Genomic DNA, 21867 nt, shown 5'->3' on the forward strand with positions numbered 1-21867 from the left:
TTTCCCTATAACGTACTCTCTCACAGACTTATTAATCCCCCAGTGATTCCCCTGCTATTCACCTTTAATAACCCCACCAATCAAACTACTAAGCAGCACATCTTTGGAATGCGAGAGAAAATTAGAGCACCCAGAAGAAATCCATAGTCATAGGGATACAAACTTCACAGAGATAGCGCCAGGATCAAACCTAGTAAGATGTGTTTTTCTTTAAAAATCTCACTGTCCACTGCTCTCTATGTACATTTCAAATAACTCCGAGATATTTAAATGTTGAGAGATTAAAAGGGGTTGGTGTTCCCCGCATAAGCTCATGATATAGTGAGCAGCAGTGATCACCATGCTTCTGAGATGTGGACTTCTTACAGCAGAGCCCTCAAGATACTGGGGAAGTTTCAACAATTCTGCCTGCAAAATGCTCCAAATTAACAGGCAGGATGTAAACATGAAAAATCCTCAACTCCAGCATTGAAGCCATAATTATACTCTGTTGGGCAGGCCACCTCACTCTCATGTCTGACTCTCAAAACAAATACTCTGTTCCAGACTCTATTATGACAATGGATTACAGGTGGGAAGAGGGAGTGATTGAAGGATGCTCTCAAAGCTTCAATGAAAAAGTGCAAGATTCCTTCCTACTTCTGGAGTCCTTGTCCTGTTTGTTCAAAGCGGAGAAAGTGCATCATGTTGACATTGAGAACCTTGTGACCATGCAACAAGATAACACAGACACCTAGTGTAAACAATGGGAAGGGTGCATCACCTCTCAAACTATCTAACCATCTGTCCCATCAAATACCCCCTGCCTGATATGTGGCAGAGTCTGAGGGACTTCTGCAGAGGAAGAGATAAATACAAACTAAAAGGCAACAGTTTTGATAGAGTAGAGGGAAAATGGGACAGAATGAAATGTGATTTGATTAGAAAGAGCATTAAATATTTATTTTAAAAGTTAGGACTAATTTCACATAAATAAAGCTGCCCAGGGATTTCAGTTGCTTTGTTGTCTTTGTATCACAGAGCATGTCCAAATGCAAGAATCAATGAGTTAAGGTTAATTGATTAAAGAGAAAATACAAATACTGCTGTTATTTGTTAACGGAGGAATTTCACCCTTCAGTTACTTCTCTGCACTGGGTACAGCATTCATAACACACATATACAAGAACACATCTTGTCTATTTTTTGACAAAAATAGAAACATCAGTAAACATTTTATTTTTATATCTTAAGAGATAAAATGAATTTATAACATTATTTTATATTTTGCCATTGTTTAAGTCTAAAATTGGAATTCCTGTACCATTCAGTTCAGTGATTCAGTTAGTGACCTACCACTTTAAAACTAGTCCTTGGATTCAGCGTCAGGATCACAAAGTCGATAAACAACTGCACCACTCTTTGTATGCCGAGGGAACACCAGCTTTTGCTCCTTTACACGAGAGTTATCTTTGCTATCATCCTGTACTGCAGATGCTTGCGAAGGATTATTATCTGTTGATCTCCTTGGAATGTAAACAAGAGTATCACAGTTGTCTTGTAAAGAAATGTTATTTAGAGCACAATATGTTGATTCTTCAGCACATGAATAACAGTCTGTAGATTGACTACTTGAATCACAGTCATGGTTGAACTGGTCAAGGACTTCGGAAGCAGCTTTAGAGGAGTATTCATCTATGAACTCTTTCTGTGTTGGTAAGTCATCTTTTTGGAATTCTTCATCCTTTGTAGATTTAAGCTTATCAATGCTTACTAAATAATAATGTTTTTTGTCAAGTAAGTCTTCATTTGGCATTGGGCCTGGCGTCTCCCAACCGTTGTCAGGTGAACTGCTGGAATCGATGCTTTCAAAATCGTCATCGTCTTTTAAAAATGTAGATTTTATTGAATCAGATTGGGAACTTGGTGGTACATTTCTATTTGCTGTGCTTTCACTGTCAGATGACGGTATGCAGTCATCAACGTATTCATATTTGGAATCATCCTCAATGCCAGCTTGAACAGATGGTGCAGATGTTGGTTGAGTCTTCGCATTATTTGGTTCTTCATGTGAACAATGTCTTACATTGTTCTCTTCTGGGTGTTTGTTTCCATCATCTAAATAAAAGCATAATTCTAAATTTAGATTTAAAGAAAGTAACTGGTCCCAACTTTTATTTTTCTAAATTAAAACTTTTCACTGAATACATTTTTGCTTAACAAATATAATTTGAGAAAGAAATGTAAATTGAGGTGCTACTTAAATTCAGCATGATGCACTCTCAGACATAACAACAAAGGTGCATATTACAGAAGCAAGGTTCAGACTAGAGTAAACATATACCATGTCAAAAAAACAAATGATTTAATTTTGAATTTAATTAGACTCATAGAACCATTAATGTTTATAGCATAGAACTCAGGAAGATAGGATCATGGTGTCTGTCTTGATCTTGTTCCTCTGTTTCTAATATTTATCCATATTTTCTTGAAATACAGCAGTTGCATCTCCCTCAACCTTTCTTCTGGGAAAACATTGTAACAATTCACCATATAAAGAATGTCTTCTGGCTGTTTTGCACATTCTTTGTGTGATATTTTCACATCGATTATCCCATTTCTTTCAACCCAGAGGATGATTTCTTTTTTGTATTTGTTCACACCAAACTTAGAAACTTTGATGAAATCTGTTAATAATCTATTCTCCATTCGAAACAATGAAATATTTTGTAACTGCAGATCTGAAAGTTGTTTTCACATGCATCATTCCATTGGAAGTGCAGAAAAATCCCTCCTTACAAACAACACAACTGATGTGAACATTTTCAAGAGAATTTTCTAGGCATTGTTTTCCTGTCCCAGCTAAATTCGAAGACAATAAATTTAAATTAAAAAGCTGCAGTTGCCAGTTTTGATAAAGGTTGACCTGACATATCAGCCCTGTCAACAGACACAAAATGCTGGAAAGGAAGCATCTCTGGAGAGAAGGAATGGGTGAAAACCCAAAACATCATTCATTCCTTCTCTCCAGAGATGCTGCCTGTCCAGCATTTTGTGTCTAATCTTTGGTTTAAACCAGCATCTGCAGTTCCTTCCTACATATAAACCTTCTTGCATTGATGCTGCTGGCCTGCTAAGTGCATCCAGCATTTTCTGTAGTTATATCATCCTGAAGAGTGTTGTTAGGTTTTATGCTCTTTCTAAATTAGGTAACAAATCTGGAAATAGTTTCCTAACTGTGATCTCATAGTACTTTGTACAAATTTGAAATGTTTTATTTGATATTCCACAGCTCCAAATATAAAAATACAATAGCATTATGACTAATAACATGGTGCCAAACAAACTTTTCAGCAAGACAAAGGAGATGGTATAGACCTGAGAAAACAAGGTGGAGTGCACGACTCAGGTGCCATCAATGGTGCCAAAGTCGAGATGGTTGGGAGGCTCAAATACAACCAATTTGTCCTGGACCAACCACATTGAAACTCAGCCATGAAAGCACACCAATGCCTCTACTTCCTCAGATGACTAAGGAGGTTTGGCATGTTTCCAAAGGTTCTTACCAACCTCCACAGATGCACTGTAGAAAAAATCCTTTCAGGGTGCATCAGTTTGATTAGGCAACACCTCTGATCAAGACAGCAAGGCACTGCAGTTGTAGTTGTAGCTCAGTCCTACAAACAAACCAGCTCCCCCCCCCCCCCCCCCCCCCCCCCCCCCCCCCCCCATAAAAATACAATTTTTATTCGGGTCATTCCACTTCTCCCCTGTCCCATAAGGTAGAATACACACGTCTAAAAGCAAGTAGCATAGAAAATAGGTGCAGGAATAGGTCAATAGGCCATTGTCTATTAAGGGGGTACTGAATGGGGATGATCCGCCATGATCACATTGAATGGTGGTGCTGGCTTGAAGGGCCTAATGGCCTAATCCTGCACCTATTGTCTATTGGGCCCTTCGAGCCAGAACCGCCATTCAATATGATCATCCAGCACCATGTTCCAGCTTTTTCCCCATATCCCTTGTTTCTGTTAGACCCAAGAGCTAAATCTAATGGGCCTGTCCCACTTAGGTGACTCTTTAGACGACTGTAAGAGACAATGCAGTCGCCACATGTTCGCGGGTGGTTGCCGGGGCGTCGCCTTCAAGGCCATGAGGAGTTCCCGCATTCTGGGAACTAGTCACGGCCTAATTATGGTTGCCGCAAATTTTTCAGTTGAAAAATTAGTGGCGACTAGAATGAAGCTGCCATGGAGAGTAATTAGAATTCTTGTGCCGTAGGTGGGTTGCCACAAGGTTCTCGTAGGTTGTAGCCGGTGCTGACCGGTGAATTTCATTGGCTCACTGGGGGAAAAAAAAATGTCTGCCGAGCTTCACAGCTGTGTATCTCTGGCTTCTTAAAAGTTGCCTCCACTCCTCCCTCCTCTCCCCCCCTCTTTTAAAGGACTTACCGTACACTGTGCTTTAGCCATCTTAATTACAGCGCCAACCTTCCTGGTCATCGCAGTGTGTGTCTGTATCACCTTGGCTTTGCACCTTGTGAATTTCACTTGGACAGCTCTCCCCCCCCCCCCCCCCCCCCCCCCCCCCCCCCCTGTCCCCCGCCTGCATAAGGGGCTGGTGAAGGAAGAGGTGTGTGTGTGTATGTTCCACTCTGACAGTCGCTGTTCCAGTTGCCGGTTTTTCAGGCAACTGCCGGCAACTTGACAATCGCTTGAAAATTCGCCTAAGTGGGACAGGCCCATAACTCTCGCTTGAAAACATTCAGTGAAATGGCCTCCATTGCCTGTGCCAGAGAATTCCACAGATTCACAACTCTCTGGGTGAAATAGTTTTTCCTCATCTCAGTTCTAAATGGCCTCCTCCTTATTCTTAAACTGTGACCCCTGGTTCTGGACTCCCCCAACATTTGGATCATTTTTCCTGCATCTACTGAGATCCCCTCTCATCTTCCTAAATTCCAGTGAATACAAGCCCAGTCGACCCATTCTTTCATATGTTAGCCCCGCCATCCCAGTTCCCCTGGTGAACCTACGCTGCACTCCCTCAATAGCAATAATGTCCTTCCTCAAATTTGGAAACCAAAACTATCACTATCACTAATTTTATATGGGACTACAGAACACATAGAATTCAACGAAAGCATTTGTGCAAATCTAAAGAAGTTGGGGGTTTATCATTACCTAACTTTATATATTACTACTGGGCAGTGCATATTAAAAACATAATATACTGGCTGGATAGTTCCACTCAGCAGTTGGAGTAGATAAGAATGGAGAAAGAGGAGTGCTATCCGCACGATATAGGAACGATCCTGCTCTCACCGATAAAATGGAATAGTGTAATATATAAGAAGAACCCAATTATTCACAATATAATAAGAATTTGGAAACAAATAAAAGTATCCTTGAAATTAAATAATTTATCAGTACTAACCCCACTATTGAACAACCCCGCATTCAAACCTTCTCTCATCGACAACACATATCAACAATGGGATAGACTGGGGATTAGGAAAGTAGGGGATATGTATGAAGTGGGCAAACTGTTATCATTTCAACAATTAAAATTAAAATTTAAATTGAAGGATAATCAATATTTTAAATATATACAGGTATGTGACTTTATGAAGAAATATACACATAGATTTCAAACTCCTTTAGAAGAAGCAATGACTATTAAGGCTGATTCACAAAAATTAATATCATACTTTTATAATAATATATTAAATAGAGAATCACCCTCAACAGAAGCATTAAGGGAAGATTGGGAACAAGAGCTAATGATAAAGATCTCGAAGGATAGATGGGAAAAGTATTTGATGAATACACATAACTGTTCTATTAATGCAAGACATAATTTAATTCAATTCAAATTATTACATAGACTATATTATTCAAAAACGAGGTTGAATAAATTTTATCCAAACGTCTCTCCCAGATGCGATAAATGTTTGTTTCAAAACGCTAATATAACACACTCATTTGTAGGATGTACAAAGTTGAATAAATTTTGGAGTGATATATTTGATATATTTACAAAGATTTTCAAGTCAAGAATAGAACCCAAAACGGAATGGATTATATTTGGAATAATAGGAGAAGATACCAATTTAAATAAAGATCAAAATGTTTTTTTAAATTATGGGTTAATAATTGGAAAGAAATTGATACTTAAATTTTGGAAAAATACAACCACACCAACTGTTAAAATGTGGATTAGGAATATGATGGACATAGCACGCCTTGAAGAAATGAGACTCCGACTAATAGATAAATATGACCAATTCTCAAGGAGTTGGTCTCCTTTCATCGACTTTTTGGAATCATGTGATGCAGCGGTACCGTAAGGATTGCTGATTTCAGTTCATGACGCGGATAGATCTACATCTCCGAATACAGATTTGAAAAATTCTCTTTTAAGGGGCCTTCTCTTCTATTTCTACTTTCCACTTTCTCTCTTCCTTTTTTTAAAATTTTTTATATACACACTTCATGTTTTTCTACTCTCTACCATCTATTTTTCCACTTTTTCCCCTTTCTATTGTTTTCTTTTTCTTGTCCTGCTTACTTCCTTCTTATAACATAAAACTAGAGGTTGTACATAGAATGGATTACGGTATTACATAGTTGGCACCTAAAATTAGGTGCCACTGTACTGTTTTGTGCTGTATTAACTTCTAATAAAATAAATAAAAAAAAAAATAAAAAAAAAGGAAACCAAAATTGCACACAATACTCCAGGTGCGGTCTCACCAGGGCCCTGTACAACTGCAGTAGGACCTACTAAACTCAAATCCTCTCACTATGATGACCAACATTGGCTTTTTTCACTGCCTGCTGCACCTGCATGCTTACTTTCAGTGACAAGCACACCCAGGTCTTGTCGCACCTCTCCTTCTTCTCCTAATCTGACACCATTCAGATAATAATCTGCTTTCCTGTTCTTGCCACCAAAGTGGATAACCTCACATTTATTCATCTTTATACTGCATCTGCTATGCTTCTGTCCACTCACCCAAACTATCCAAGTCACTCTATCCAAGTACCATCAGATTTGGGAATAGCTTCTTCCCTGCTGGCCACTGGTCCTTTCCTCTAAGGGTGTAGTCCCGATCTCCCAACGTACCTCATTGCAGCCCTTGTACTTTTCATGAACTGCACTTTTTCTGTAACTGTTGAGCTATAATGCTGTACACTCAACAGTATATTCAGCATTTTCTGGTATTTGTGTTATACTTGTGTATGGCTTGATCCTACTCAAATGTAGTATGATTTAGTTGGATAGCACAAAAGTTTTTCATTGTATCTTGGTACACATTGCAATAATAAACCAATGCCAATACCAATTTTATTTCCACTTGCATTTCAAAGGTTAAAACTGTGTTCTGTTACGCCTTTGCACCATTAAAATAGGCCCAAAGTTGTTTATCGTGGTGAGTAGCAACCCATGATCATTCCACTCAGGAATGGCATCATGCACTATTTGATCTTGGGTATGTCTTGTGCTGTTGGAAGGACAAGACCACCAGGTGGACGATACAATGGTGTATCATTAGAAGAGAGTGGTCCTGGTAATTGAATCCACACCTAATGATGATTCATGCAACAAGTCAAACATAGGCAAGAAACATCTCTCTGATCTTTGTCCAACCAATTTCTTGTCAGGCTTTGTCATACCCCTTCTCAGATCCATCTCTCTTCCCCCCCTCTGCCACAATCAGCGAAAAAGGGTCCTGACCCCAAATGTCACCTAGCAAAAACTGGAAGGCAAATTACTATCTAAATGGGAATTGGGAAAAGGGGAAGGACAGCGGGAAAGTGGGGGTCCTTGTACATCAGACTATGAAAGTAAGCATGCAGGTACAGCTTACTTCATTTATAACAAGAGGAATCAAATATAGGAGCAAAGAGGTCCTTCTGCAGTTGACAGAGCCCTAGTGAGACCACACCTGGAGTATTGTGTACAGTTTTGGTCCCCTAATTTGAGGAAGGACATTCTTGCTATTGAGAGAGTGCAGCGTAGGTTTACAAGGTTAATTCTCGGGATGGCAGGACTGTCATATGCTGAGAGGATGGAGCAGCTGGGCTTGTACACTCTGGAGTTTAGAAGGATGAGAGGGCTTCTCATTGAAACATATAAGATTGTTAAGGGTTTGGACACGCTAGAGGCAGGAAACATGTTCCCGATGTTGGGGGAGTCCAGAACCAAGGTCCACAGTTTAAGAATAAGGAGTAAACCATTCAGAACAGAGACGAGGAAACACTTTTTCTCACAGAGAGTGGTGTGTCTGTGAAATTCTCTGCCTCAGAGGGCGGTGGAGGCGGGTTCTCTGGATGCTTTCAAGAGAGAGAGCTAGATAGGGCTTTTAAAAATAGCGGAGTCAGGGGATATGGGGAGAAGGCAGGAACGGGGTACTGAATGGGGATGATCAGCCATGATCACATTGAAAGGCGGTACTGGCTCAAAGGGCTGAATGGCCTACTCCTGCACCTATTGTTTATTGTCTATCCATGTTCTCCACAGAGTTACTCCAGCAGTACCCCAAAATATTTAGTTCCAAACTTTGATCACCAACTAATCATCTTCAACAATGGCTATGAGATCATACCCATCAAATTCATTTATTTTGTTGCAATTGGTGTACATTTTCGGATTGTTTATGAGCAAGTGATCAAATAAACCATGGAAGCATTCATAGCAAGGCCTATATGTAATGTTATGAGAAGCTGTAATAAAGCTGTTGTGGCTTCGAAAAATTCATGGTAATCAGGAGAAGACACCATAGTTGAGCAATGCTTTTGCCGTGGATAAAGGGGAAACAGTGGATATAAGGCATTTGATGCCCTTTGATGCCACATCAAAGGCTAGTGCGGAAAATTAAAACTCATGATGTACAAAATAACATTTTGATGAAGACCGAAGATTGGCTAGCTAACATGAAACAGACATGAGACATAAATAGGTCTTATTTGGTTGATGAGATGTAATCAATGATGTGCCTCAGGGATCAATGTTGGAGCTTCACTATTTTATATTTCATATAAATGATTTGGATGGAAGCACCATAGATGTAGTTGTTCAACGTGTATATGACACATAAATTGCAAAGAGGACAACATGATGGCGTAGCAGTGGAGCTACTACGTTAAAGCGCCAGAGACCAGGATACGATCCCGACCACGGGTGTTGTCTGTATGAAAATTGTACGTTCTTCCCGTGACCGCGTTGGTTTTCTCCAAGATCTTCGGTTCCCTCTCACATTCCAAAGACATACAGGTTTGTAGGTTAATTGGCTTGCTATAGATGTAAATTGTCCTTAGTATGTGTAGGATAATGTTAATGCGCAGGGATCGCAGACACAGTGGGCCGCAGACACAGTGGGCCGAAGGGCCTGTTTTCACGCTGTATCTCTAAAATAAACTAAAGGACATGGGATTATATATTGATTAGACAGCTTAGTGGTGCATAGTGCCACAGCTAGTCAAGTTACTGCCGCACAGCGACAGAGATCCTGACCTTGGGTGTTGTCTGCATGGAGATTGGATGATCTCTCTGTGACTGCATGGATTTCCACTGGGTGCTCCGATTTCCAAATGCATGCAGATTATAGATTAATTAGCCATTGTGCATTGTCCCTAGTGTGCAGGTGAGTGGTAAAATCTGCAGGGAGTTGATGATAATGTATGGTGAAAAAGAAGAGAATTAATGTAGTGTTTTAGTGTCAATATTTGGTTGAAGCCTGTTTCTGCGCTGCATCTCTGAGTGACACAATGAATGGGCAAACATCTGACAAATGGAAGATTGTGCTCCACTTATATTGGGTAATGGTGAAATCATGTTAGTACTGGATATAGTATTGGATTCCTTATTCAAGAACGCATTTTAATGCATTTGAAGCAACTCAGATGTTTTACACAAATAAGAACCGGGAATGAGAAAGCAGCTTCAAGCCCGTTCCACTTTCACGACCTTTTTACTCGTGGACATTTTTCATCATGTTGAAAAAACGCCCCGACCTACTTGATGCCACAAGTACCTACGACTAGCATCATGACCTGCTACGACCTCGTGACGACCACGTTGCGAGTATGAGTCAAGGGCAAACTCGGCAGAGGTCGTGAATTAGGTCGTGAAAGTGGAACAGGCTCTTTATGCAAAAATATTGCACAGACTGATTTTTTAATTCACTAGAGTTTTAAAGAGTGAGAGGAGAGTTGACCGATGGATATGAAGAGGATGTTCCCTTGTGGGAGAACTTAAAACCAAAAGTCAGTTTAAAAATGAGAGGTTGTCCTCATCTTGACAAAGATAAATCCAATTGTCTTATTTTATAGACACATGCATCTTTGGAACACTCTTGCTCAAGGTGTAATGGAAGCAGAGACAATCTTTAAAGGCAGATTTAGATAGATTTATGGCAAAGCAAAGCTGACAGATGGAAACATGGAGCTCAGATTACAATCATATCAGCATTGATGTTATTAAATGGTAGAGCAGGTTTGAACCATGTGGCCTAATCCCATTCCTAGTTTGTATTCATATGATAAGAAGGCAGGCATCGTAGAAATGGGTTTGGGGGACAATGAACTTGCAGGAGTCAGCCAATTGCATACACAAGCACAGTTCTGACAATCAAGCAGATGATTCACACTTAAACTATGAAGCAGCTTCTTGCTGTGACTTTGATTGGAGCAGTTTCACCAAAACACTTATGAGAGGACACATCTATGTGCACAATGAACACGTCGTTCAGATTTTTGCTGTTAAATCCTTTTATAGAGCACCAAATAAGTTACAGAGAATGTTTGTGAGGGTGCAATGGGAGATTTGGTACAGTCTGGGCAATGAAATCAAGCTTATTTCAAGGATACAAGAAATTGAGAGGATACTTAGGTAAGACAATCTACACAGCAAAGCGTAGGAAACAGAGATAAGCCATCGATACAGTAAGAAATGCTGTCCTGATGCTAAGCTTTTCTTTCACGTAAAGTAACTCTTTTTTAGTTAGAGTTACTATTTTCCACTGCCTTAGAAAAAGATACTGACTCAGCAATGAACATTTATTCCACACAAAGCCAAGTCAATGACTATCTCCACAAAGACTCTGTCTAAATCCTTCCCACTTACAATCACAAGCATTACTGAACGCCAGAATGAGAAGGAAAAATCGGAAGTGCCAGTATTACAAAGGGTACTATGGAGCCATGAGGGAGGAGGTGGCCAAAGTTGACTTGAAAGATACCCTAGCAGGGATGAAAGTGGAACAACAATGGCAGGTATTTCTGGGAATAATACAGAAGGTGCAGGATCAGTTCATTCCAAAGAGGAAGAATGATTCCAAGGGAAGTAAGGGGCGACCTTGGCTGACAAGGGAGGTCAGGGACAGTATAAAAATAAGAGAAATAACAAAGCAAAGATGAGCGGGAAGCCAGAGGATTGGGAATCTTTTAAAGAGCAACAGAAGATAACTAAAGCAATACGGGGAGAAAAGATGAGGAACGAAGGTTAGCTAGCCAAGAATATAAAGGAGGATAATAAAAGCTTATTTATGTATGTGAAGAGGAAAAAATTAGTTAAGACCAAAGTTGGACCCTTGAACACTGAAACAGATGAATTTATTATGGGGAACAAGGAAATGGCAGACGAGTTGAACATGTACTTTGGATCTGTCTTCACGAAGGAAGACACAAACAATCTCCCTGATGTACTGGTGGCCAGAGGATCTAGAGTGATGGCTGAACTGAAGAAAATTCACATTAGGTAGGAAATGGTGTTGGGTAGACTGATGGGACTTCGTCTTCTTCTTTCGTGTGGCGTGCACAGCCTAAAGTTGTTGGACAACTTGTTCTATTTGATCTTCCGTTGTTTGTGCACGTCGAGTTGATTGCATTAGTCGAAACAGGGCGGACCACGTGAAGGTTGCAATCTTCCACCCCACTGATGGGACTGAAGGCTGATAAATCCCCAGGGCCTGATAGGTTGCATCCCAGGGTACTTAAGGAAGAGGCTCTAGAAATCGTGGACGCATTGGTGATCATTTTCCAATGTTCTATAGATTCAGGATCAGTTCCTATGGATTGGAGGGTAGCTCTAAAAGCTATCCCGCTTTTTAAGAAAGGCGGGAGAGAGAAAACAGGGAATTATAGACCAGTTACCAGTGGTGGAGAAGATGTTGGAGTCAATTATCAAAGATGAAATAGCGGCAACATTTGGATAGCAGTAACAGGATCGGTCCGAGTCCGCATGAATTTATGAAGGGGTAATCATGCTAATCTTCTGGAATTTTTTGAGGATGTAACAATGATCACATTGAATGGCAGTGCTAGCTCGAAGGGCCGAACGGCCTACTCCTGCACCTATTGTTCATTGTCTATTGTCTATTATTGAATGGGTTCAGCTTGATTGATTTGAGTATTGTGTTGAATGTCATTGCTGCAACTCTGTTTCCAAAACACTATAAAATACCCTGTATGTCTTTGTTCATTAGAATGGTGGCTCAGGAGAGTCAAGTGTCTGTTGCATACTTGACTCCATATCCCTGACACTCTCGCCGGCTGATGATCAATAAAGCTTGAGTTGATTTACATAACCCATTGTGAGTTGTCTGTTTTTAAGATGTGAACCTTAACATTGACGTATAGTCGGCAGGATCTCGCTGGGGCCATCAACAAATGGCTGAGTAAGAGGCTGCAGAGTGACCGGGACTGGACAGGGAGAAAACTGAGCTCTCATCAGACCCTTTGAGACCGAACTCGAGTGGAAGCTCCCGGGAACATTTATGGTCCCTCGTCAGAAGGGACCACAAATCTGGTTCCCTGCTGAGATCCTTAATACAGACAACGAAGGTAAAACCAATTGTGTCCGTTTTGCTACCAAGAGAGTAGTCGGCAATTGGCTCCGCAGGTAGAAAGCCTGTCGTTCGCAATTAAGTGTTAAAAGACACTGCAATAATTGGTTAAAATTTTACAAAAATGACGGGGGAACACAGGTACAACATATGTGTTATTTGAATCTTAAATGTAACAAAGACTATAGAATATTAAGTTACAAGCTAACCAAATGTTTCAATCATGGAAACTGTTAAAAAGGCAGGAATGTTAATTTGGGATAAAGACACAGGGAAGAAGTAAAAGAAACGTATGAAGGAATGGAAAGATGAGGCGCAGATAAGGTAGGATGAATCCAGGAGTAAGAGTTGGATGGATAATACAAGTCGTAGAGGGATCATGGTATGTACAGAAGAGGGTATACTTAAGAATTGGGATGTGTTACAAGCAGAATGGAATTGGCATGATAAAACAACAAGAAAAGGCCACAAAAGAAAAGGCCTGATTGGGTCGCAAATTATGCGACAATTGGTAATAAAAAAAGAAAAAAAAGTGCTAAAACAAAATAACCCCTGGGACCTTGTCTGGCATGGCGACCCTGTTTGTAGAAATGTTTGTAGCTGGTAAGGCCAATGGGGCTGTTGACCCTCCTTTTTATCTTGGGGTTTGCCCAAATGGACTGGACTTGGGGAAATAATTAGTTTCTGTCAATTAATTTTGAATTTGCCCTTTGTGATAATAAGTGCATGCTGGGTGTGTACGGACATCCCATATAATGGTGGAGGAGGAATACCCCTCTTAACAATATTCCATAACCTTACTGAGAGTCTGGCCTTACACTGTTTTCGCAATAAAACAGCAACTAGTGGGTGTCTTCAGAATGGCAAACTCAAGGATGAATGCATTATATGAGGGATGGTATACGCCCTCTTTTAAGCCAGGATGGAAGGTAAATGAGACCAGGGTTTGGAAATACCACGGCTTAAATTAGTGGACTGCCTCCACAGCCCAGTTAATACCACCTATTATTGTGACAAAAGAGGCAACGGGGTATACTTAGGGAACAGCACCTGCACCAAGGTTAGTGCCAGTGGCCCGCTGCGTACAATAAATGGGACGTATATTGTATGTGAATCCATGGTTACCTGGAATGCCACTTGAACATGTTGAAGTGGGGATATACTGAAGATGCGGCAGACTGCGAGTGCAGACGGGGCCTCCAGATTATGGAACATCTCCTGAGCTGTGACGTGCTGCATGACACATGTACTATAAATGACCATGCAGAGGCCAACGCTGTGGCACTAAAATTTGCAAACAATTGTGTGATGACACAAAAAAAAGCTACATATTTTACCCAGAAAGTCTCATAACACAATGTTGCCTGTAAATTCAATGCAGGGAAGAATACTAGATGTGATACCCAGTAGTGTCAACTTGTTATATTTGTCTTGAAAATTTATCACATTGATTGGGTTCCTAGCTTGCTATTTTTATGGGCACCCTTACACGTACAGATAGCTTGCCCTGACATCAATTGATGAAAAACTATGGCCTCTAGTCACGTTGCTCCTTGATGATTTTGGAAGAAGCATAGTTTCTTGTGGACTTGAAATCTCAGAATGAGCCCTTTTCCCATCTCCTTTGGAGCCTCATGGCATGACTCAGTTGCTTTGTCTATCTGGCACCCAGTTACATAGTACCTCAAGTGTGAACATGCCTGAATCACTTGTGGAAAACTGGATAAATTATTTTCACTCTCATCAGCAGTTGCAAAATCAGATCAGATTTGACATTTGTCACCCCCATACGTTTCTGAAATAAAATGCAACTCGCTCAATAACAAACATAAAAATGGTTGGTTGCCCTTTGAATAATGCAGGTGCTGTCAAAATCAGCTTTGGTGTGAAGAGTCTACATAGTTTCTTGAAAAAGTCAATAATTTCAACACAAGCTAGTGGTTGTTGAGGATTCAAAACAGACACTGCCTAAGAATTGACATCATCTGCATGTGCCAGTGCCTAATGTACATGTTCCAATGCATCACATGCATAGAAATGTTATTTACATTTTTATATAAAGCAGAAAACAAATAGCTATACTGTATTTGCATGATGTATGTCCTAAAATGGAGAATTCTACTATGTAGCACACAAAAATATCTGAGGCAACGGAATATCCAGGTCTCTGGGGATACTGAAATTAGTTATAGTGTTCCCACCTGGTACTAAATGTTGTTACCCCAATCATGTTTGTTCAAAACAGATTAATTATCTTTCTGGTCTGCTATATTTTATTATGTATTCACCCTACCCATTATTAAAATTGTATTTTCTCCCATTTTCTTGAGTTCATTCCCAAAACACCCCCTCCTCCCCCTGGCACAAGCATTAGGTATTTAAAAGCATTTTTAAATGTAATTAAAATGTTATCCATAAATAACTGCCAAACTGGTTTTGGGTGACTCCACCATCACTTTTTATTAATTTGTGGTGGAAAGCACACAGTCTGCACAGTAGCCAAATAGCAGGGAAGATATATGGTATGTGGAGATTATACTGTGAAACTATTTAACCACGAGAAATAGATTACTGTAATTATAAAGCTATGTTTCAGTTTCACACTGGGATGAGCTATTGCTCCACCCCTCCAAGTACCTTTTGTGTTTAATATTTAAAACATAAATTACCATCCTAAACATTTCCAATGTTAAGTTACCTGTAAAATCGGTTGAAACGTTAGGGATACTTTTTGTGATGTCAGGATAGGTATTTTTTTCTCCCAAATTCACAAAATTCTCACTTGAACTTGCATCATCGTTATATAAGTCTGGATTTTCAAACTCATATCGTACTGCTTCAACTTGAAATCTAACATTTTTCTGTTCATCCTGTCAATACAATTTGACAATATAAAGTTTAGAGTCGCTGATAAGTCATCTCTTACTGTTCAAATACCTTTAATTCTTGGTGTTGCTTGTACATTTAATGTAAGCATCTCAAATCATCTTGTGCTTAGCTAGGAATAAAAACATGTATTTCTGATGATTGTCAAAGGCTCAAAGCCTGCAGTTTGGTCTGATACTGGAAATAGAGTGAAGGAAGGGTGACTATTCTTTTCTCTTGACTTCACCTAATTAGCTGTATGCAGCTCACCTATATGCTTTCAGTGAGTAATTGCAGTAGTATGACTGTATTTTGAGTGTTCTTCAACAAGAAGTAAAAAAATTATAATAAAATTGTTCATAGCATCCAGAAACCTAAATATCCTTATTAAGTGAGACAGGTCCAGCTTGTTCAGATTTTCCATCAGCACCCCAGCTACCATTGAGAAAGTGTTTAAATATTCTGTTTCAATTGGCACTCGTTTAGTTCCACAATTCTTCTACTGCCTTCCACTGTCCTCAAAAACTTCCTCCAACAGGGAAAGAAAATTTAGTCTTGAGTCTGTTCCATCATTCAAAGATGCGATGGCTGATCTGTGCAAACTCCATTTCACCATTAAATCCTTTAGCATGTTGGTTTACAAAGATCAGTCAGATTTAGAACCAGCTCTGATTTAGCATCGTGAGCTGTTTGCTGAAAAAACTTAGATAATTCTATTATCTTTTGTGCGCACAAGTGTTTCCTTATTGCTGAAAATAGTGCCTCCAATTTTTTGACTTTGGGGCAGAAATTTGTCTTTGGCTGCCAGACTAAATGTTGGCAACAATACATCAGTCATAGATCATACTTAAGCACCAATGGTTTAACTGATGTTTTAAATGGGAGGGGGACTGTCGCAGTACCTGGTGGTGGAAAGTCATTCTAATGGTTATTAACTACAAAAAGTAGCATCACCCAGGAAATTGCCAAATCTATTATTAGCTCATACATGGCAATTGAAGTTTTGGTGGAGAGAAGATGCATGTCCATTGTCTGCAAGGGACTAGCTGCACTGCTAAGTTTCGCAATGGGAATAGATTGATGTGGAGGGCATGTATTAAGGGCACAATGGCACATAAATGTTCAATAACATCAGGAGCACAATCAAAATCTGTGAATAAATCTACAATTCACTTGTCCCTTCAAAATATTGCTCAATAGTCCACACTCTCATCACTCAACTATGAATAATTTCCTAACAATCAAAAATTGTTAATTAGAAATTAATTTAAATAAAAAATAAAATATATAAAATTAAATCAAATTTTTAAAAAACAATTAAAAATAACATAACCGCTACAACCCTCTACACCAGCGTTTCTCAACTGGGGTTCCCCGGAACGCTAGAATTCCACGAGAGATCGATCGGGGTTCTGAGGGATGAAGCAGCATGGCGAAGGAGAGAGCTCAACCGACCGCAAAGCGTCTCTGTTCTAGGCCCTTCCCAGTCTCCCGATTGTCCCAGAAACCCGCACCGACCCCGGGAGAGGCCACAACCCGGAGTCTCTCTTGGATGCTAGCTCTAAAATGGTGGCAGAGAAGTAGACCTAATGAAACAACAATTTATTCAGTTAGGTCTACATCTGTGTCTGATAATGTTCGATTTCAAATGGTTCATTAATGGAAATGGTGTGGCTCCCAAAACAATCTTAGCCAAACTAGCATAATTTTTTCTCTCTCTCATCACAACATTTTTGTAGCCTACGACTGTCAGTTTAATACCAATCATAAAAGTAACATTTGCTAGGCAATCTTCTTCATGAAACGAAATTCGTAAAGTGAAACACTTTTTAGTGATAGCAGAGACTGAGACACATGAGAGCAGGTTGAAAAACCGAAGGCAACGAAAGCTGTTGGTTCGCACGTGCACAACTGATCCTGCTCTCATGAAGTCGCATTTTGCCCAATCCAGCCCGTGACCTAAAATAAGTTTGACACCCCTGAACTAGACCAAGCGTGGACCTGTTGGGCCCCCTCCCCCAATGCAATATTCCCCCAATAGCACTCAATAAAATAGTGATCCCGGCCCAGCAATCCTCCCCAAAACTGCGCAGGCATGGCTGACGGGTCCCTGTTGTGACGCCAGAGATCACTGTTGTGACGTGAGTCACAATGGCGATCTCAAAATGATGGCGGGACCGGCAACCCCCAACTCAGGGGTTCCCTGAGACATAAGAATTATTTCTTGGGTTCGGCATGGGTATAAAGGTTGAGAAACACTGCTCTACACATTTAATTGCTATAACTACAACCCTCATATCACAAAACACAACTTGCACAAAGACAATGCGTGAGATAAACAAGCCTATTTCCCTTTTTGTTTTAGAACACCTTGACATATAACTGGTGTGATCAACAACAAATCAAGAGACACGTGTGACTGCATATCTCACCTGGCGGTGAGAGTACTGTCCACAATTATAGCAGTCATGACAAAGACTGCAAATTCAAAGTTGATTAGGTATTCTCATACCTAATCCTCAAACTCATATCGTAGTTCCTCATCGTCCTACAATCTCTTCTGATTTACACAGTATAGAAAGATGCACATATTATCTACCATCTTTTTTTCACCACAACCCTGCCCTTAACTGGAATGAGCCATGATCACATTGAATGGCGGTGCTGGCTCGAAGGGCCGAATGGCCTACTCCTGCGCCTATTGTCTATTGAAATGCCATTGCTGTAATTTCCTGGTAGTCTGGTAATTTAACCAGACCCTTTTGCCTGTAATGTGTATTCAGTGCTAAACATCGAATGACATAAATCTCAGAACAACAATTTTTTTTCAGATTTTTGATATAAATTTGATGACACAGTCCAAGTAATGACTGGCAGTGGACAGCCCCAATAAATGGTCTCCATAAGTTCTATAGTATGGCTATTTAAAAGGCCGCACGCTGAACTACTGCAGAGTTCTCTGGTAGTTGATTTTACAGGCAGAAAGATAGCCCTCGTGATCACTTCTATTTACTTCAAATGACAAAGCCACACTTGAAAATCTACTTATAATGGGTGCTTGAAAATTAAAAGAAAACTGTAAATGCATAGAAAATCTTAAGTAAAAACAGAAAATACGGCAAATACTTAGCAGGTCAAACAACATCTGTGAATAGAGGAAGAGTTTTAACATTTCAGGTCCTTTGCTAAGTGTTTCTAATATTTTCTGTGTCTATTTACAATGGGTACTTCTCTGGTGACCCGGTTAACTGTTTTAATTTTTTTTTGGAGCAGAGGAGGTTGTGATGGAGGCATACAAAAATTTGAGAAGCACATAGTGCAGTTAGTGAAAAACACTGGTCCATGACAAACTAGAGGGCATCGGTTTAAGATAGAAGTGTAAAAGTTTTGAAGGGTTGTGCTTTGCCACACTGATTAACAGTTATCATCGAATTATATACACCCTTTGGTCCAACCCATTCCTGCTGACCAAGGTGCCTGTCCCGTTTGCCTGTGTTTGCATATTTCTTTAAACCGTTCTTATCCTAGTACCATGCTCGCATCTACAGTCTCTGGTTGTGTCTCCTTTACATACTTTAGGTACCTATCATGCAAGTAATGTGATGAGGGTGTGGAAGGCCATGATAGGTGTGTGTACTGACAGTTTGTTGGAATGAGTGATATGGTCCATTGATCAGTTGTGTTAAGATGATTGTGTAGTTAATAAGGTATGCAGTACGAAGAATCATTCACTGACTACGACTCCAAGTTTAGAGATATACAGTGTGGAAACAGGCCCTTAGGCCCACCAAATCCGTGCTGACCAATGATCACCCATGCAATCGTTCAAAATGTTATCCCAGTTTTTCATCCTACACACTCTGGGCAATTTGACAGGACCCAATGAACCGACAAACCTATACATCCTTGGAATGTGGGAGGAAACTAGAGCACTCTGAGAAAATGGAGAATACACAAACTACGTAAAGATTGCACCCAGTCAGGATTGAACCCATTCTCTGGCACTGTAAGGCAGCAACTCTACTGCTGCACCACTGTGAGATCACAATACTAAAAGTTCTTGCATTACTATTTTACGGTCTTGTCATTTGACTCATGCCACAGATTGTCATGATCACTTTCTCCTATTGATATCTGAATGTTTGGCTGCAAGGTCTCCTTTCAAATTGAGATATTGTGGTTCTTTGCAAGTCAAAAACATTCCAAGAGCTAAAATGCAAAAATTGCTCTCTTCTATTTAGTTCTATTTTTAGATTTTTCTCAATTTAACTTCAGTTAAAATACACCTGCCAGTGACAACACAGCTGGTTTGTACTGACATCAACTTTTATTACCAGGTCCAGCCACCGTGGAAATTGCATTTCTTTCTGTGGTGGTGTCAATAGACTGAGTGTGTGGCATTGATTTGATTTTGACAGACATCAATGCAAAAGACGGCTTAGATTTGGTTGCTGCCTACATGTAGGTTGAGCAGGCTAGGAGGATGAGGAATGATTGTTTGAGGCAGGCACGAAATCGTTATCAAAATATGGAGGGGACCGGGGGACAGAATTTCTTGGCGGCTGCGCGCGCATGCGAACGCACACACACACGCGAGGCTTCGGAGGCGAAATCCAACGCTAAATGCAGCTCAACTCTGCCTGAGTCGCCGGGTTAACCCACAGCCCTGCCTGGACTGACGGGACACCAGCGCTGCTTCTCCATGATGGCTGTAAACCTGGGCCATATTTCCGCAGGTCGAGGCAGGGCTGTAGGTTAACCTGGCGGGACAGGCAGAGTTGAATTGGGTTTAGCTCTGCTTCTCTGCGCTGGCTGTAGGCCTGGGGGCACCGCGCCCGTCTGACTCCCAGGCGTGGGGGCGGCACTCGGGTGGGGGCGAAACAGCGCCGGAGAGCCGGGATCAACCCTGGCTGTGGATGAGGTTCAGGTCTGTGCTGAGATTGGTTTGGCACGTCTCCCTCCTCCAATCACCGCGCTCTATCCTCAGTCCCAACCCCCTACTTCTCCTCCCCCCCCCCTTCCTCTCTCCTTTCCCCTACCCTCAGTCACTTCCTCCCAACGCAACCCGTTCCCCCAATGTAATATTTCACCACCCACCCATTCCCCAACACGGGAGGCCTGGTCCCCAACGCAACCTGTTCCCCAACGCAATATTCCACCACTCACCCATTCCCCCGACGTAACCCGTTCCCGAAAAGCAATATTCCACCACTCACCTATAGCCTCCTACTGCGCATTTCCCCTTATTCACCCTTGCTCATTTTAAACTTTGTAACCCCTGACCAGGTCGAGTTTAGAGAAGAATTTGCCCCAACCAGATGGGCAGAGAAATCCTGAATATGCGGGACAGGTCTGAAATTGTTGGGTCATTCAGGCGGCGGTAGTTGCCACAAGGCCTCCAGCTGCCGAAGACTTGGGCACCATGTGCAATGGGGAAGCCCATGGGCTGTTTGAGCGTCGAATAATTCCCATGGCTTCCATCTTTCGAAACTCTGCCTTTGCAAGCTGGAGTTTGTCGGGGGCCAGTCGGCGGGCGCGGGCATGAAGCGGTGGTCCCGAAGTGAGAATGTGATGCTGAATCCCATGCTTCGAGTTGATTAAGTTCAATTGAGAGGTCAGGATTGCTGAGAATTCGGCCCAAATTTGGGCGTAATATTATCTGCCGCCGCCACCGGGTTGTGAACTGGCACAGCGGACGCAGCGGGGAGCAAAGAGATTGCTTCGAGCGTTGAAGCATGAACAAGGCGCTATCTCCTCACGTCCACCAACAGAGATTGCACCTGGAGAAAATCCGCGCCCAACAATGACTGGGACACATCTGCCAGGTAAAATGGCAAGCGCAAAATATCAAGGGTATCTTGCAGACCCCATACACGGGGCTGCCATTCGTGGCAATCAACAAGGGCCCTCAGTACACGCATTACCAGCATGCGTGTACTGGATGGGGGCACAATGCTGACCTCGGCACCCGTATCAACTAGAAATCTTTGGCCCGAACACCGGTCCCAGGCGTAAAGGCGGTGAATCTTGCTGACCGCTGCGGTGATTTCCAGCGGCCGGCTCCAGCATTTCCCAGCAGGCTCCTCTGGCAGGCTCAGGATGCTCCGCCGAGCCCCCTGTTGGACGTGGCTCTAGGCCACTGCGCCTTCCTGGGCACTGTGGACATCCAA

The 21867-nt window shown here is 41.3% G+C and overlaps 1 protein-coding gene across 2 annotated transcripts in view; it reads right to left on the minus strand.

The window, feature by feature from the left end:
• Positions 1-21867, minus strand: part of LOC129700944 (uncharacterized) — a 66655-nt gene that overhangs the window by 4881 nt on the left and 39907 nt on the right. The window contains exons 7-8 of one of the 2 annotated variants that reach the window (XM_055641796.1): positions 15531-15702; positions 1336-2097 (exon numbers count right to left, since the gene is read on the minus strand). In XM_055641796.1, coding sequence (XP_055497771.1) covers positions 1346-2097; positions 15531-15702 — 924 coding nt within the window. In that variant the 3' untranslated portion in view covers positions 1336-1345. Of the gene's footprint in view, positions 1-1184; positions 2098-15530; positions 15703-21867 lie in introns of those variants that run through there. The other variant, XM_055641797.1, reaches the window with a different exon arrangement.

The sequence above is a fragment of the Leucoraja erinacea genome, chromosome 10 (genome assembly GCF_028641065.1).
Source record: "Leucoraja erinacea ecotype New England chromosome 10, Leri_hhj_1, whole genome shotgun sequence".
Classification (NCBI taxonomy): domain Eukaryota; kingdom Metazoa; phylum Chordata; class Chondrichthyes; order Rajiformes; family Rajidae; genus Leucoraja; species Leucoraja erinaceus.